At 42.0% G+C, this 16323-nt stretch overlaps 1 protein-coding gene across 15 annotated transcripts in view; it reads right to left on the reverse strand.

The window, feature by feature from the left end:
• Positions 1-16323, reverse strand: part of MYO1H (myosin IH) — a 46998-nt gene that overhangs the window by 9406 nt on the left and 21269 nt on the right. For 11 of the 15 annotated variants that reach the window (XM_066978752.1, XM_048073800.2, XM_066978750.1 and 8 more), the window contains 19 exons: positions 12018-12176; positions 11340-11455; positions 10355-10553; positions 9822-9902; positions 9204-9383; positions 8776-8874; positions 8325-8438; positions 7954-8025; positions 7178-7297; positions 6778-6845; positions 5918-6023; positions 5189-5269; positions 4298-4389; positions 2867-2961; positions 2237-2283; positions 1611-1691; positions 1035-1140; positions 691-808; positions 292-405 (listed from right to left, as the gene is read on the reverse strand). In XM_066978752.1, the coding sequence (XP_066834853.1) occupies positions 292-405; positions 691-808; positions 1035-1140; positions 1611-1691; positions 2237-2283; positions 2867-2961; positions 4298-4389; positions 5189-5269; positions 5918-6023; positions 6778-6845; positions 7178-7297; positions 7954-8025; positions 8325-8438; positions 8776-8874; positions 9204-9383; positions 9822-9902; positions 10355-10553; positions 11340-11455; positions 12018-12176 (2048 nt within the window). Of the gene's footprint in view, positions 1-291; positions 406-690; positions 809-1034; positions 1141-1610; positions 1692-2236; positions 2284-2866; positions 2962-4297; positions 4390-5188; positions 5270-5917; positions 6024-6777; positions 6846-7177; positions 7298-7953; positions 8026-8324; positions 8439-8775; positions 8875-9203; positions 9384-9821; positions 9903-10354; positions 10554-11339; positions 11516-12017; positions 12177-13233; positions 14191-15579; positions 16161-16323 lie in introns of those variants that run through there. The other 4 variants (XM_048073792.2, XM_048073801.2, XM_066978756.1 and 1 more) reach the window with 4 other exon arrangements.

A 16323-nucleotide genomic window follows, 5' to 3' on the forward strand; every position in this document is an offset into this window, starting at 1 on the left:
ATCTGAGCTTCTTATTTATCCCCTTGCCCTGTGTACTGTATGCCTTTGGCTAAGTTTACTTGTTTTAAAGTCACTAATCAGTAGCCCTCAGGTTTGCAGGTCCAGGTAGGTCTGCCCAGTTCACAGGGTAAGCAAGAGCCAAGCTTAAGGGATCTGTTCACACTACCATGTCTTGCAGCTGTCTGGAGGGATAATGTGGTGGCTTGTTGTCACGGACAGAATAGACAAACAGAAATGGCAAGCACCACGCAGCTGACCAGCACAGACGACAGCTAGAGAAAGGAAGTTTACCTCCCTAACTTGTATTCCTCAGGCTTATAACCAATATGCTTGATGAGCCTCTCCACACCCTCAGCTGCTGGCCCATGCCAGTGTGGCCAGGTAGCTGGACACAAGGATTTGTACCTGAAAGATTAGCAAGACATCAACATAAATTAATTGACACTCAAGGAATTTCTCACTGAAGAACCTCTACACCAATTTCTACTCCTCACTGAAGGCACAAGATACTGAAGCAGATCAAAATGGATATAGTCAAAAAGCACCTATGAAAGTTACATTTGATGCAGAGTGAAAAACTGATACCTCTGCATCTCATAACGGGGACGTGACATTTAAACAATCCTTGCTCTAAAGCCCTTACGGGAGGACAGACTGTACCCGGCTAAAGGGAAGAACAGCCCCACTTACCTTTGCAAGAAGAGTTCATACTTCCTCCGATATGCAAAGCCAGCTCGTCTCACCCGCAAGTGCTCCATCAGTCCCAGGTATTTCACCTGATGTCGGATCAGGAAATCATCAAACTTTCCTGTGGTATGAACAGATATACACAATGGTAAATGCTGTCTGTGAAAGCTCACTCACTCATTCATTTATTGGGACAGATACGGAAAAATTAAATCCACAACTACCTAAGGCGACATCTTAGCTGCTATCTTAACTAAAGAAATATGTGCATGTTGTAACTAGCGATAGCTAAAGCCTCCCCCTCTTTGTTCCATTATCTCAGCTGTGTGCTCAGCTTAATGCCTTACCAGGCTCCTTGTTCTCATTTGGTTTAATACAGCGCACATAAGAAGGCTCCTTGGACATCAAGATTTCTATTAGACTCATCAGACTGTTTTTGAACTGGGTTGCAACCTAAGATGACATTGAAAAAAGCTTGTTTAGCTTTGCAACTCAAGCACTGCAGTCAATGAAATCAACTTATTCTCTGCACACTTCTTAAAACTAAGTAAAAGGCTGACATATGCATTAGTACCACAAAGCTTTAGAAGCATAGTTAATCATCGGTTAACTGGACAGAGTGCTTAGCTGGAATATTTGAATCCCTGCCATACATCTGGACACACAAGGTAGCTCTTCAGAAACTGAAGGCTGCTAGATGCTGTGCACAGAGCTCATTTTAGAATGATGCATTAATAACAACATTAAGGTCTGTCACATTGTTTGCTGCTGTTTCAGCAACATCGCTGTTGAACTACCAGGAAGTTACCAGGAATATAACATCAGAAAGAAAAAAAATCAGGACTAAGGACAGGAACAGCAGTTAAATCAAGACCTGGGAAGTTAAGTTTATATTCAAAGTTAAGACTAGACATTGAACTCACAGTCTCTGGCCTCCTCCTGTTGTCTAGTTCTGACAGTAAAAAGCAGTCTCTAATGATTCCATTTTTAGAGTTGCACAGCACCTGAAACAGGCCGAATGAGAAACTGTTATAGTTAGCATGAATGCTCTATATGATGCTTCTAAGCTTGAGCAGCATGGCTGTAAGGATATTTAACAGAGAACTTCAAGCAACAGTCTCTACCGCTGAAAGACAAAAGTAGAAGTGACCCCTGCAGTTATCTGACTTGCTTCACACGTCCAGCATCATGGCTAGAAGTTCTGTATCTATTAGAAGGACAGCACGTTCTGTATTAAAGAACAATCTACAAAGTTTATGGCCTGACTTTCCAAGTTCAAGTCCTCTTAAGTCATCAGGTCACCTATGGGTCCAGCACAAAGTTGCTGTATTTGTCTTGCAGATATATTCAGTAAGAGCCTTTCAATTGATTTTGATTTCATCTGGGGATAACCCTCTTCTATCTAGACAGGCTTCATGTAAGTGCCTGAAGAACACAAAGGAGGAATTCATGTTCCTGTTTGCTACAGAGATTAAATATACCTCCTGCAAAACATCTCTGTTTTAAGCAAGATAGCGTACAATAACAGCATGCCCTTTTTCACTCTTACCTCTTTCAGGTTTCTATGTAGGAGATCATTGTTCTTTTCCAGAAATCCTGAAGAGAAAAAGAAGGTTTAGGTCTGTTTGAAGACTACGCACTTCTGTGCTAAAGTTTCAAGAGCTTAGGAAAAGGCCTGATTTTGCTGGGAGGCAAGAACTCAGTATACCAGCAGTCCTGGTACCCTCCCCACAGCCACCCTGTGTCTCAGTGGGTCTGCTTAGAATATGATGGTGAACATTATTTATTAAACCACTGGAATAGTGCTATTTCCTGCTGTAACCACTACTAAATACTAGTTCAACAGATACTTTCTGAGTCTGACTCTAATCGGTGGCAGCCTGTTGCCCAAGGAGCACAGACCAACACATTTGAGTTTCCTTCCACAACTCAGTGCAGGTAAGTATCACTTCTTATAAAAGAAAAACCACCTCTGCAGTGCTAAGATTCTGTAGCAGGAGAACATAAATTCATTTTTATTTTCCTTCCAAAAATTTACATCCTGGGAATTCACACTGCATTTGTGTTCCTAGTAACAGTATCTTCAGATATTTTGTAATTCATTTTCACGTGGAGTTATTACCTACCGTATTGGCTTAAATGCTCAAGTAACTGCTAGTCTGGCATTTTTTTCACTCACCAACAGCACAGTACGTGACTTCTCCTGCATAGTGAAGGAGGCGGAAATCCACCCAATCGATTGATTTTCGTGTTTTCTGATCTGCAAGCTTGCGACTACAGGGAGAAAAAAAAACACACCAAGAGAAAAAGCAGCAAACAGATTTCCTCAGCTTGTAGAAAGTGACCTGCACAAAAACCAGCTGTATGACTGCTGGAAGTCTATTAAGTGTCTGTTCCTATCAACATGGCTCTGATTATACAGTTATGGCCCATAATCAAAAGATTATCTGTTCATTCTTAACAGCTAATAGCAGAAGCCAGTGCTGGAAAATGGGAGTCATCTACCGCACACTACTGAAAATACCTGCAACCCATCCATTGCCATTTGGCAATGATCACCCTTTCTGGATGGTATTAAGATTTCCTCTTATAACATTTATTTAAATATATTCTCATTGCCTACATGCTAAAAAGATCACCAGCTTCCTCAGTCTCAAGCTGAAACCAAAGGGGAAGGATTGTTTGAGATATTTTGCCCTAGAACAAGAGCACAAATACAAAGGAGGAATCAGTTTTTGAGAACAGCAGAAAAATTTTAGTAAGCAAGGGCTGGAAAAAAAAAAAGAGCAACTTAAATTATTAAGTTTCAGCTTTGTAAGCAGTCACTAACAGCACAGAATTGTGTGTCACAATAGCACATTAGTACATCAAAGTTTCCTTCCAAGAACATTACCAAGTACAGATTCTGTTTAAGTAGCTCTAGCACTTCTATTTAAAGCTTTTAATCAGGCAGAGCAGTATTAAGGCACATGGTGGTGACAAGGAAGTTGGCTACAAATTTTCCACTTAGGTGTAATGATCAGAGATCTAGAAACAGTGACAATTCAGCAGCATGACTCTGAATTGATGACTAGTGAAAACCTTTCAGTAGGCTTCTGTTAGAATCTGCCAGAACAGCCTAGTGTGCACGTGTTAATCAGCCAGCAAAATCAAATCTACAAACATTACAAATTGAGTACTAACTAAAATGCCACTCATTTGGGAGATTCTAGCAGGGACATGTTTCTTTTCTCTTCGAATCCAAAGACCACACACATAAAGATAAACTCCTCCAAAAGCATTTACGTACACCTCATAGCCTGGGGTCCTAGGCTCCTCCTCTTCACAAGACCTTCAACTTTCCCTGAAGTCAGCTTGGGATAAACTAATTTAATATCCACAAGATTGGTCTTTTTTTTTTTTTTTTAATTATTTTTTTTAAATGCAGCACACACAAACATGGAATGAAGCAAGATTCAAAGATCATACCCTACCAGGGTAGCACATTACAGTGGGAGACAACGGACAGGCTGCTTGACCTTCTCCAGTATAAAGAAAACTGTTCCCTCCCCAGTAATCTGTTATGGGTGAGAGTTTCCTTTGTGGTAAGATACAAAGCATAAATGCATACGTCACGAAGTGGGCATGATCTCCTACTTTCTCTTCCAGCTTTTCCAAGAAGCTCAAATCAGTTGCTTCACCGGGTCGTAAGCACTCTTCATCCTGAAACAGCAGGCAACAGATAGAGTGCTAATTCCACTTCAAGCTTGGCTATATGACTCTACAGGAAGGTTACTAGATTTCTTACTAATTAGGGTTTGCATTCAAAAAAGTATCATCATCATAGTAACTTGTGTGCTCAAGTCTCTTCCATGTGGAGCTGCACAATTAATTGAAATGAAAAAGGTTATTTGGTATTGCAAAATAGCATCCTCATGAAAAACTCCAGGGAGAGTTCCCTTCAGCCTCTCCTACTTCTCCTGCCATCCCTATGAAGGCACAAAGGGTGGCTCCTTCAGATCAGCAATTTAGGAGCAGTAACAACAGAAGGGAAAGTAAACAAGAGCAAGACCAGGAGCTCAGGAGGAGGAAGGCAGCTCGCATTCTTCCTTCCTGCCTGAGCCCTTCTGAAACATCAGGCATCAAGGCTAGCAAGTCACATAAGCACATAGATGGAATGAATTGTCCTTCACTTTTACAAGAGTCTGGATAGCTGGCTTCAGGTAGGAGAAAGAGAGAGAGAGAGAGAGAGAGAGGGAGAGAGAGAGAGGAGAGATCTAGGTCTTTTATCCAGCAGAGAAAGTTGCTGTGGAAGCAGCATAGTTCTTTTAAAATCCACATTTTTTTTTTTTTTTTAAACAAGTGGATATTCTACTTCAGGGTCTTTGATAAAGTCTGGTTATTCATTTGGTTCTGAATAATGCAGAACCATCACATAATTAGAAAAAAAAAGTTATTATGAACCATTACAATAGAGCACAGGCAGGCACGATAATTTAAGTAGCACAAACTCTGTTCTCACCAGAATGGAGATTATTCCTTTATGCTTCTGCTCAACCAAGTCACAGATGATCTTATTGTTAAAATATGGAATTGGTTCCCACTGGAAATAAAAGGAGAAAAAATAAAAGGTTTATAGGGAGGGAAGTCTTTTCCTAGCAATTTTTAAGTTCTTTAGGGCCAGGCTCTGATCCCACTGAAGATCAGTATAGCAGGTTAGAACCAAGCCCCGCAATCCATTCCCCCCACATTACAGTCTTCCTGTTCTCAGCAGCCTAGACAATCCTCTTATTCTCTATGTTAGTGCACTCCCTCTTTCAATGTCTTGCACTGTGGAGTTCATTTCTACAAGGATATTGTGCCTGTTAACCTTTTGAGTTTGGGGCACTGTCCTACTCCTTTCAAAGGTGATGCAAATTAAGTCTAGGCTGAATTGCACTATAAGAATGGTTACAGAATGGGATCCACAGCTATCCTACACATCTCACGTGACCAATACACAGATGAACTGTCCAGATTTGCGAAATGTTCTCCTGGGTGAAAGAACGACAGGTACACACTGAAGCAGAATAGATTTACAGGGGAAGTATTTAAAATGAGTATATAAATATACAAAAAGGATAGTTTTCTATGTGGGCAGAAGAAAACATGACAATTAAACAAAGCAAGATGCCTTCTTCATGGATGATCAAAAGCGTTCTGTGTAACGGCTGTTCAAAGGAATAAGAGGGGTGGGGGAATAATAAATTACCTCTATTCCTTCCAGTTCATACTCCTCCTGCTCTGCTTTCAAGGTCATCTCAATCAACAGCTGCTGGAGTTTCTCATTGCAGTAATTAATGCAGAACTGCTCAAAGCTTCAGAGTTGTTAAGCGAGAATTAGTTTTTAATTATTTCATGAATACAATCTTATTTCTCACACCACAACCTACTGTTTCCCAGTCAAAGTCTACTCCTCAGCAGATCAAACCCCACAGTTTTTTTAATGAAAAACAAGTTATTAATTATTTTAAAGTAACTGCTCCCTTTTATCTACCTGCTCCTTAACACTGTAACCAGATTAGAGGTCTTGTGTGGGTGGGGAGACAGAGGGAAGAATTGGTCAGGCCTGCCTCTGTTACACTAGAAATGAATCTTATCAGCTGTGCTGCAAACCTGAAGTCCCAGCACCTACCCAGGATGCTAGGCTGGGCATCAGAGAGCTCATTTAGGTCACAAAAACCTAGAACTCGGGCAGCTGGTATTGCTGGCATCTCCACAGCACTCCTTCACTTGAAAATTTATGATGGGCCTGAAGTGATTAGGAAAAACAGAATTGTATTTGACTTCAGAAAGCTACTTTTTAATGTACTTGTAGTTTTTAAAGCCTTAAAACTTCCTCTTGTGTACATACTGCATACACTCTTTCTACACTGTTATAGCAATGGCTTAAATCAGGGCAAGCAGACTTAGCTAAAGCTTTCACTACAGGGATCAGCTAATCCAGAGCATTTGCAGACACCTGTAGTGTGCTTTTGCTGGGACAAGACTGTGCTCAAGAAGCCCTGTAGCATTCAGCACATGCTCTGGCCATGAGGACAGATTACCCCAGGTCTCAGGAACTGTTGTTACCTGTTTGTGTCCAGCACTTCAAAACCATAGATATCCAGCAGGCCAATAACTGTTTTCCGAGTTGAATCCTGTTAAAGACACCATTTGTAACTGTTGTTTAGCTGATGCTTCTTTGCATGATTTCATGTTCTTTTTTCATGTAAATTTTAAACTTTCACTTTCAGAACTTCATGTCACACAGCAATGGAGTGGCCACATCAAAGCAGGTAGTTAACTGCTAAAACTATTTAACATACCACCTTCCACACTTCACACTTAACTAAACAGTTTTCCAGCTTAGAGCTGTGGGATGCCTCTACATCAATTACAAAGTGCCCAAGATATTTGGCAACGAGCGCTGTAGGGCCCCACTGGAAGAACTCTGCTCAGTGTCTAGGTGGACACTAGACAAGTTACTAACCTTGTTGGCTAGAGAGCCATTAATTTTGTTGACTAGCCAAGTGAAAGTCCGTCCATAAATTGCCTTTGCAACTGCATCCCGAGCATAGAATGCCAGATCCACGTTCAATGGGCTTAGGACCTAAAAATAAAGGTTTGACAGATACAATAAATAACACAACCAATAAGAGCAAACTTCTGCAAAACCAGTTCACACTTCTGGCTTGGAGAACCAGTAATTGCTGTAAGCTGAACTCTGAGCTGCGGGATATCTGAACTGTGACTACTTAGATCTTTATTTACTATTGTCATTATTTCAATTATTTCAGTCTGGTACATCTCCACACGCCAGCAGGACTGTGATACTGCATTTCAGAGTATTAAATACAGAAAAGTGAGGAAGAGTATTCTGAGTTCCTTCTAGTTTTATTTTATTAAGCTTTGTACAAAATGCTCAAAGAACACTTTATATCAGAGCTTTCCTCTATTCATGCAGTCTAGTTTCCCAAGAAGCACTTCAGGGACAAAACAAAAGGAGATTGGCTCAAATACACACTGCTTGCATGTGTCTTATCCTAGCTTATTAATAGTTACTATGTCATTCAGCAGTAAAATTCAAAACTATATATAAATATATATTCCTAGTATTAAAGTCTCAGGCTAGAACAGCAAGGAAATATGGGTGAGGACAGCCAAAGTTATCTGTTTTTACACTGCTGAGAACAGAGCTCCTCATCTGTCACTACCACTAGCTGCAGTGGCTCCCAGCTGCTAGGGTTACACAGGACTACTCGGTACCTCTTCAGATCGGGCTTCGATCTTCCGATGGGTGAGGGCTTCTTGCAGAATGGACAAGTGGACACCTAGTAGCTGTAAAGGAATAAATACTGCTCTCAGGATGGCCAACAGGAGATTGCTTAAAAAGTATTGTGTGATTGTTAGGGCATATGTCGTCTTCCCCCCCCCCCCCCCATTCAAGTGTTCACACAGTGCTATGGGGGAAAAAGTAAAGGGCCCTACAGTTGGAGAGCATTTATAGCAAGACCTAGGTATTTATATAGCTGTCTGTCTGCTTTGGGGAACAGACTCAAAGAGATAAAGAAACAGCATGGTTAAGTCTTTCTTCATACCGCTTGTAATACTAACACTACCTGGGAAGTGAGAGATACCTTTGAAATCCATTTGATCTGAGTGCCATTGCGAATGATGGCATGTCCGTTGCTATCTTCTTCAAACTGAATGTTCCCCAGGTGCAGGACACTAGCCACAATTCCAAAGAGATGCTAATAAAAGAGAAATACACCATTAGAAAACAGGTTGCCACAGCTCCATGGAATGGTACTAACTTTCTCTGCACGTGCTCATACACAGAGTATGGCTAGGCTGAAGGAGGTGAGTCGGACAATCTGTTTCAGATTGCTACCACCAAAAGTATCACACTGTACCAAGCAATAATGTTCCTTACTCACTCCACCCTCCACCTCACCCCTTGAAAAAGATGTCCTATTCCATCCTTAACACATCTCCCAAGCAGGACTGCTTCCGTCACTTTCAAAGAGAACACCGCACCGCTTACATTGTATTCACTTTAGTAGGCTCATTCCCTTTTAATTTTCTTACCTCTAAATCTTTCTCGGTAAAGTCAATGATAGAAAAAGCTTTGCGGACTATTTTCCAGTCATTCTTGTCATTAATAGAAAACACTTTGGCACATCGACCCTACACATTAAGAGAAAGATAAATTAATAAAATTTGTTGGTAAAGCAATTTTATCAGCAACAACAAACACAGCCTGGCCACAACACTTTCATTTCCACTTTTCTTCAGCTTGTATAGATGCAGTCTGCACCCTTAGGCCATCACAGTTAGAACAGTTCCTGCTACAAAAGCAGATGTTTGCAAACAATCTGCCTCTGAGTTTCATCCTAACGTGACAAACAGGGAGATGATCTCAGTGGTTTGCAGAGCGCAGTCTTGGTAAGTGAATAAAGCTGTGTTTGGAGATCCCTACAATTCCAGAAGTGGGGGAGAGAGGAATTGTCACTGACCTGTATGAGATAAGCATACTTCTGGGGGTTGCGCTCCAGCCCAAGCCAACAAAGAAGATCCTTGTCTCCACCCTCTAATAACTGGTAGAAAATATGGAAATTCCTCTCTCCGTGGTTTTGATGGACAACTCGGGATTTCTCAATCAGGTAACTGAGGATGTGCCCTCCTACCGGAGCTCCCTAGCAAAACAAAGCAGTCAGATCAACACGAGAAGCTAAGTGACATCACTGAGATGGCTGTTTTTAGGAGGAAGAAGCATCATCAGGAGATGCACGTTACTGCTGTTACTTACCTGCTATCTTTTTCTGTTTAAAAGTTAGTATCCAACAGCAGTACAAGCTGTATGTAAAAAGTTTTCTGTCCTTCTAGTGCAACTTATGCTTTGCAATATATATATTAAGTTCCCACTGAGTACCAGCAGCAGCATTGCCAGTAAAGTAGGAAGCTTTCAGGATATATAACTAGTCACCTTACTTACAAAATGCACGACCTGTAAAAATAAGGTCAGAAATCTGCAGTGCTAGTAAGCCTTAATAAATCCTCTGCTGCCTGGTAAGTGTCCAAGAGGTTCACTGATACAGCTTGCTTTAATAGCGGTCCATTAAGTTTGTTCTCACCTTAAAATCAAATTGGATATCCATGTATTTCCCAAATCTACTTGAGTTGTCATTACGCAGAGTTTTTGCATTTCCAAAAGCCTATGGATAAATAGATAAATTGAGTCACTTCTCATCTTATCGAGAACCTGACACCCAAAATAGGACAGAGTTCCAGTTACAAAGGTTTGCTGCATCAGCTGAGACTCGCTACAGAATCTAGAGGGATTAAAGAAACATGAACTAATGTATTCCATAGCTTTAATTGGAACTCAGCTAAACAAATTATGTCTCTTTCTAGTGTAACCTGTAACTGAAGCCACAAGGAACTCTTGTATGGTGTACAGTTTCTTCATACTCCCAGTTTCAGCTATTCTCCAGTATTAAACCAAGTTTAAAATTTCTAAATATTAAATGACATTAAATCCTAAGCATTTTCTCAGACATTGCATCCAGGAACGGCCTCTTTGTAGCGCAAGTGTATAGACAGGCATGAAAGTCTTGTGGAGTGAGGCCATCAACAACTCTTTTCATTATGTCCATTTAGTTTTTACCTCCAGAACAGGATTGGACAGCAGCAGACGATCACGGACGATCTGCAGCTGCTCTGTAGTTGGACAGGTTACTGCATAGTACTGCAAGATCTTCTTGGAAGCCTCTGTCTTTCCAGCTCCACTCTCCCCGGAGATGAGGATGAAATGGTTGTTGTATTCACTGCACATCACCCGGTAGGCGTTGTCAGCTATGGCATATCTGAATGAGGATCACAAGTAGTATTCAGAGAGGAAGCATCCATCAGAAAGGTGTGTATGCCTCAGTTAACATTACAGGCATTGGATGCGATGGGAAAGCAGGGCTCAAAACAAGAGTCTACAACCTAGAATCTCACAGTAAAAACAGTCTCTGAGGGACAGACAAGGCTTGTTCTTCTTCTGCTGTTGCTACAGGATTTAAATGGGCTGCATGTATTTATGGTGAATGTAGTTTACAGGCAGTAAAGACTCCCTCTTCTAAAGCAGAGTTTTGGTTCCATCAGAGGGAAAATCCCAACTTCTGCTTATAGAGATAGATACAAAAATAACCAGTAGTGGAGCCTTCATCGTATGTGCTAATTAGCAAAGAAAAAGGAGGAAAAACAAAAACAAAACCCAACCAACTCAAATCACCTGACAACTTCCAAACACCAAAAAAAAATCTGGTTGAGAATTCTGAATTTCAGATTTCCTCCCCCTTCTGGGGAAGCCCAATGGGATGCTGTACATGAGCATTACGCTAGTCTTGAAGGCACGCACAGGACTATCTCAGTGTCTTGTTTCCTACAGTTCCCCCAATATCACTTCTGCAGTTCTTCTGTTCCCCTTTTATTCTCACAGTCAGCTAGAAGACAGAAGCAAATACAACCTCACCTACTGAAAGATAAAAATATCAGCATCCACCAGACCTAGTGACTCTGGATACATAACCTTGTTGCTAGTACACAGCATTACGGAGGAAATCCAATATATTAATATAAGCTGAAGTTTTAAGGGTTCTACTTACAGATGTGGTGGCAGTTCAAAAAAGTTCACCCCTCGATAAAGCTGCATCTGTGTCACTGTGTAGATATCCAGCTCTTTGTAAGGGTTGACAGATACAAGAAGAGTACCAATGTATGTCTGCAGGGAGAAAGACCATATACAGGTAGGAAATCTGTACCATCACTAGAATGACAGCTCCTGAAAGAAGAGTCAAGTACATCAGGACATTACGCAAAAACAACTGAAAAAGATGGCACAGAATGGGAAAAAAAGCACAACAACCTCCCCTCTCCCCCTAAACACAACTTCCCCCTCCCAAAAACAAACAAACAAACAAACAAAAAAAATAGAAAACCCTCATCTACTGGCTTTACCATTTCCAAACCTCAAAGTCAATACTAAACTTCCAAAGCCTACCCCACTGATAGTGGAGTGGAATGACAAAAGCAAGTGTACAGCCTTATATTACTACTCTGCTGGTTACTACCAACACCTAACAAGGTTTATTGTCTCTCTGCTCAATGAAACCAAAGCTGGAAGAGTGTGCTCAGTGTTCTCTGTATTGATAGTTCTTCCTGCCCCTGCAGCATTAGCTTAAATCCTAACTAGGTGGGGTATACATATGCAGACACCCCCCTTCAACCTACTGCAGCCTGCATGAATCCACATGACCAACTCTCGCACTAGACCACGTACTTACATAGATGAGGTTCTCTTGGTATCGCTTGCGAAGATTGTTCAGGAAAGAGGTCTCACTGGTGTGGGAGTCCAGAAGCACAAAGTCCTGCACCCCAACTCTGTCCCGGGCTATCAAAGCCCCTTCCATGTTTGCGTCGGTATTATCTTCCACCTCTTCTTTCTACAACACAAAGGTGGTGTGATACAGGCGTAGGAGACAGCTGGCAGGGATCCTAGAGGTCAGGTAAGTCCTTCCCCATACCGCAGGGCCAAATCAAGCTTGCACAGATAACAGCAAGGTGTTACTAACACCTTTCCCAAAGACAGCAATTCCATGCCAGACAAGTCTGCGCTCTAATTTCTTTATAGTCAGGAAGCCAGAGATCCATTACTGTGATCAGAGAGGAAGACCAAAGCTTCCAGGAAGCCCTCGCTATTAGAATAGTTGTCTGAAACAAACCGAGCTCCAGAGATCTGAGTATGATCGGGGACACTTCATTAACTCAATCTAGCAGTTGCAAGCACAAAGTTGGCAGGGAACAGCGGAAGATATCGTACTTGCTGGTGGTGTAGAAACTACTTTACACAGATAAAAACTGTACACGGATGTAACTATGAAAACTGAGAATCTCCTGAAAAGGTGGCATTTGACTAGACCTCTAACCGCAAAGATGAATCCTACAGAACACTGAACAAGACTGCTTCATTATTACAGATGGGTTCCAGAAGCAGATCAGTCAGCTTTCAGATTTGGGCAGCAGGTGTCTCCACACACCAGCGAGAGATCTGTGATGTGAAAAGCTATTTCCGCTGATTTGATAAAAGTAATCAAACATTGATTTAGAATAAAAACAGCTAAATCTTTATTAGCGTCCCCAACCTGCTTCTCAAAAGGCTGAAATATGCAGAAAGGAGATCAGTGACCAAACGTAATCCCTTTGCATGCTCCCCTTCCAATTCTTTATCGTGAAATCTGACTTTATATTGAAAATATTGCTGTGGATCCAGCTCTTGTTTCAAAGGCTATACAAATTAATTCTATATTTGTTGTTTTTAATTAAACGAAGCTGATAATTTCATGTTAGCAAACAGGCAAATGGGATATTCTTTATTCTATAGTAACAATGTATTTTTTAAAAGACAGAGATTACACAGTTCATAGAATAATTCCTGCTCTATGGTATAAAATAAACGCTTTCCTTATGACAAAAATGCAGTTAATGTTTTGAGCAACTTACCTTTTAGAGTTCCTGGGCTTTGCAAATTAAGTGAGAGAAACAGGCTGAGTAACCCTCAGCTGAACACACACAGCAGTTCCTCAGATCCAGAAGCGTGCCCATAAGCCCAGCACATTTGCTATTCTCATATTGCCCTTCATGACATTGGATTTTTTTTTTTTTTGCTGCTCCACTGCTCAAGAAGATAGTGCGTAAGATTTTGAACACGTATTAAAAGACAGAGATGGCAGGATGTAAAATGTTTCTGCTAACTTTTGGCAAGCCCTGACTTTGGAGGCAGGCTTTCAGCATAAGCACTGGTGGAAGATGACAGCACTTGGGACACCTCGATTTAGACGCAAAATTTCAGTGCATAAGCATTACGAATTTAATCGCAAATCCATTTTTAAAACAGAGGCTTTGGCCTGGCTGCTGCAGCATAAGCCTTCCGTACTCCCAGTATGTCTCTCCAGTACGCAATGAAAGCACACGTGGCACGTCAGTCAGCAGCCACTAGTACCAGACCAGGACACCGAAGCCATTAGGTCCTGAATTAGACCCATCCAGACATTTCTACCCAACTGCCGGATATTAATGTGACATACGGGAGGAGCACTCTCATCTGGAGTATCCCACACTACCTCTTTTAGGGCTTATAGCATACGAAGCCTCTCACCTTCCTCCAACGTTGTTTTCCTTCACCTGGGAGTTACTATTGCAAGCTATTTCTGGCAGTCTGAGTAAGAAGCTACCTGATTTTTGTCCTAGGGTAAAGCAGTTCTTTGACAGAGTTATTACTAGCAAAAAGAACACTTGAGCAGCTTCAACGCTTTCAAAATATATATACAGCATTAATCAAAATAAGAACCCTCTGAAACCCTCCTTCCCCTACAGATACCTCGGACCAGGCCAAGCAAAGATTTTTAAACAGAACGCTCTAAACTAAGATTCACCTAAGGAATTACAGAACCAACAATATCATAGCCTACACTGCTTCCCTTATTTTTTCCCTTGAACTGTTGATACTCACTTTTTCATTCTGATTTGGTCATAGCAGTGGCTGCCTGACAAGGTTAGAGTTTATCATTTTGTTAGAAAGATGTCCTACACAATGCCTGCTGGCACTTCAGGTGCATTTGTCCTCCTGAGCAAGCACTGGGGACAAACTGAACAAGAGAATTTTACCTTCTTTCCAAGCTTGGAAACGTGAAAGAACAAGGCTGAAACCACAGCAGCTATCTAGCTGATCAGGTTTCTTTAACCTAATTCTTTCACTCGTATGTTAATGGGTAAGTGACACTGCTCCCTCTTAAAAATCCCATACTCTTTTCTGGGCGACTTTGTGCTCAGATTTTCTGAGCATTCCGTTGTCGCTGAGGTCAGACAATTTTATTATCGCAGCACTACTTAGCACCCTGTCCCCCCCACAAACAGACTTTTGGAAGTTTTGTGCTTACCTGGTGTTATCCCCAGTAACAGATACCTCGGCAGGACTCATCGGTACGCATTACACCAGCAAGACACTGCTGACTGCTCTTTTTAAAGGATTATTTTCTTTTCCTCATCACTTAGCTGTAAGCGTCAAGAGTTCTTTCTTGCCTACTGAGATACAACGTCTATCAGAAAACCTATCCCTAACTACGGTGAGGGCTTCTTTGTTTCACACGGGGATTTGTCTATCAACACTGAGAACTACCAGGAGCTAAAGTGTATCAAAACAAATTCATGAGATGTGCTCCTTTAGTAGGAGCTAAAACAAGGTCAGGAGCAACAGGCTATTTTGTTTGACAAAATTTGTACCGGTTTTTAACAAAGAAACAAGTTCTGGCAAGGAACAGTTATTAAAGAAGAAATTAAAAAAAAAAAAGGAAAAACAAGCAAAATTCACAAAATTCTTACTTATCTTTGCCAGAGGCTCAGAACTTAGTTTTAAGACAGGCTCCTAAGTTAATTTTGTTGTTTCTTTGATTGGCATAGAACTGAAGAGATCAATGTACAGGGGAAGAAGGGGATCAGTTATGATGCCCCTGTTATTTTGGAAGCACTGAGGAAACACACCACGCTGCGTGCTGCCCATGCAAACACGAGAAGAGGTCAGAGCTTTAGTTGGGCACCATCTGTCCCAGAGCATCTTTTGAGTGTCCCGTTCGGTCGGGCAAGCACCCGTACCTCTAGCAAAGGGTCACACAAGCCACCAAACTCTAGATTTATTGCGTCCATCTACAAGGACGCCAATTCCCACCACAACAGCAGAAAATCTTCTCAGGACTCCGCTGCTCACCCCCGAGCCGTCCCGACCTGCCCGAGACGTTGAATTTCCTTAACACCGCCCTACAAATTCAGAAGTCTTTTTCCTTCCCACTTTACCTCTGCCACCCAAGCCGCAGTGTGCCATCTCCTGCCAACTCCTTCTCCAAAACGCTCTTCTGCCATGAAGAGTTAACAGGCTGAAGGTAAGGCCCACTGATACCCGGGATCGTGTGTCCGCTGGCTGCTCGCCTTCCTCCTTGGGCACAGATCCTAACACCCTCGCTGCTTAATGAATTATCGAACAAGCTGGCAGCGCTCGAGCTGCGATGAGGTTTGTGCTTAAAATCTCATCAAATGGTCCTGCAAGATACTGTCAAGGGGCAGAAGCCTGAGTTCGAAGGCAAGGCAATAGACTCCAGCCTTCTGATGGTTAATGTGAGCAAAGCCGGGTACAAAACACACCACCCCCGGCTCGTTCCCTTTCCAGCTTCGCTCCCCACTAGAGGTCACTACGAAACCCATTTTAATTTGCTGTCTGAAGTTTCTACAGGTTTTCCCCTTTTTCACGTGCATCAAGGCAGGTTCCCCCCACCCTGCTGTCCCAAAATGACTTTTCAGCCTGGACTGTGATCAGTGCTGACTGTCACACGGTGCCAGCTCGCTCCCTCCCTCCTCCTCCTCCTCCTCCTCTACCTGCCAGTCAAAGACATCAACAAGCATCTCCCCATGATTATTCCTCTGCATAAGCAATGGTGGGCAGCAAATCCCTCCATTTGGGCAGCCAGTGATCCACAAGTAGCCGTGAGAGTGACCTCTCGCTTCCGTTCAACCACAATCCTGTAACGGCTCTGTATTTGAGAA

The sequence above is a fragment of the Anser cygnoides genome, chromosome 17 (genome assembly GCF_040182565.1).
Source record: "Anser cygnoides isolate HZ-2024a breed goose chromosome 17, Taihu_goose_T2T_genome, whole genome shotgun sequence".
NCBI classification, from domain to species: Eukaryota; Metazoa; Chordata; class Aves; order Anseriformes; family Anatidae; genus Anser; species Anser cygnoides.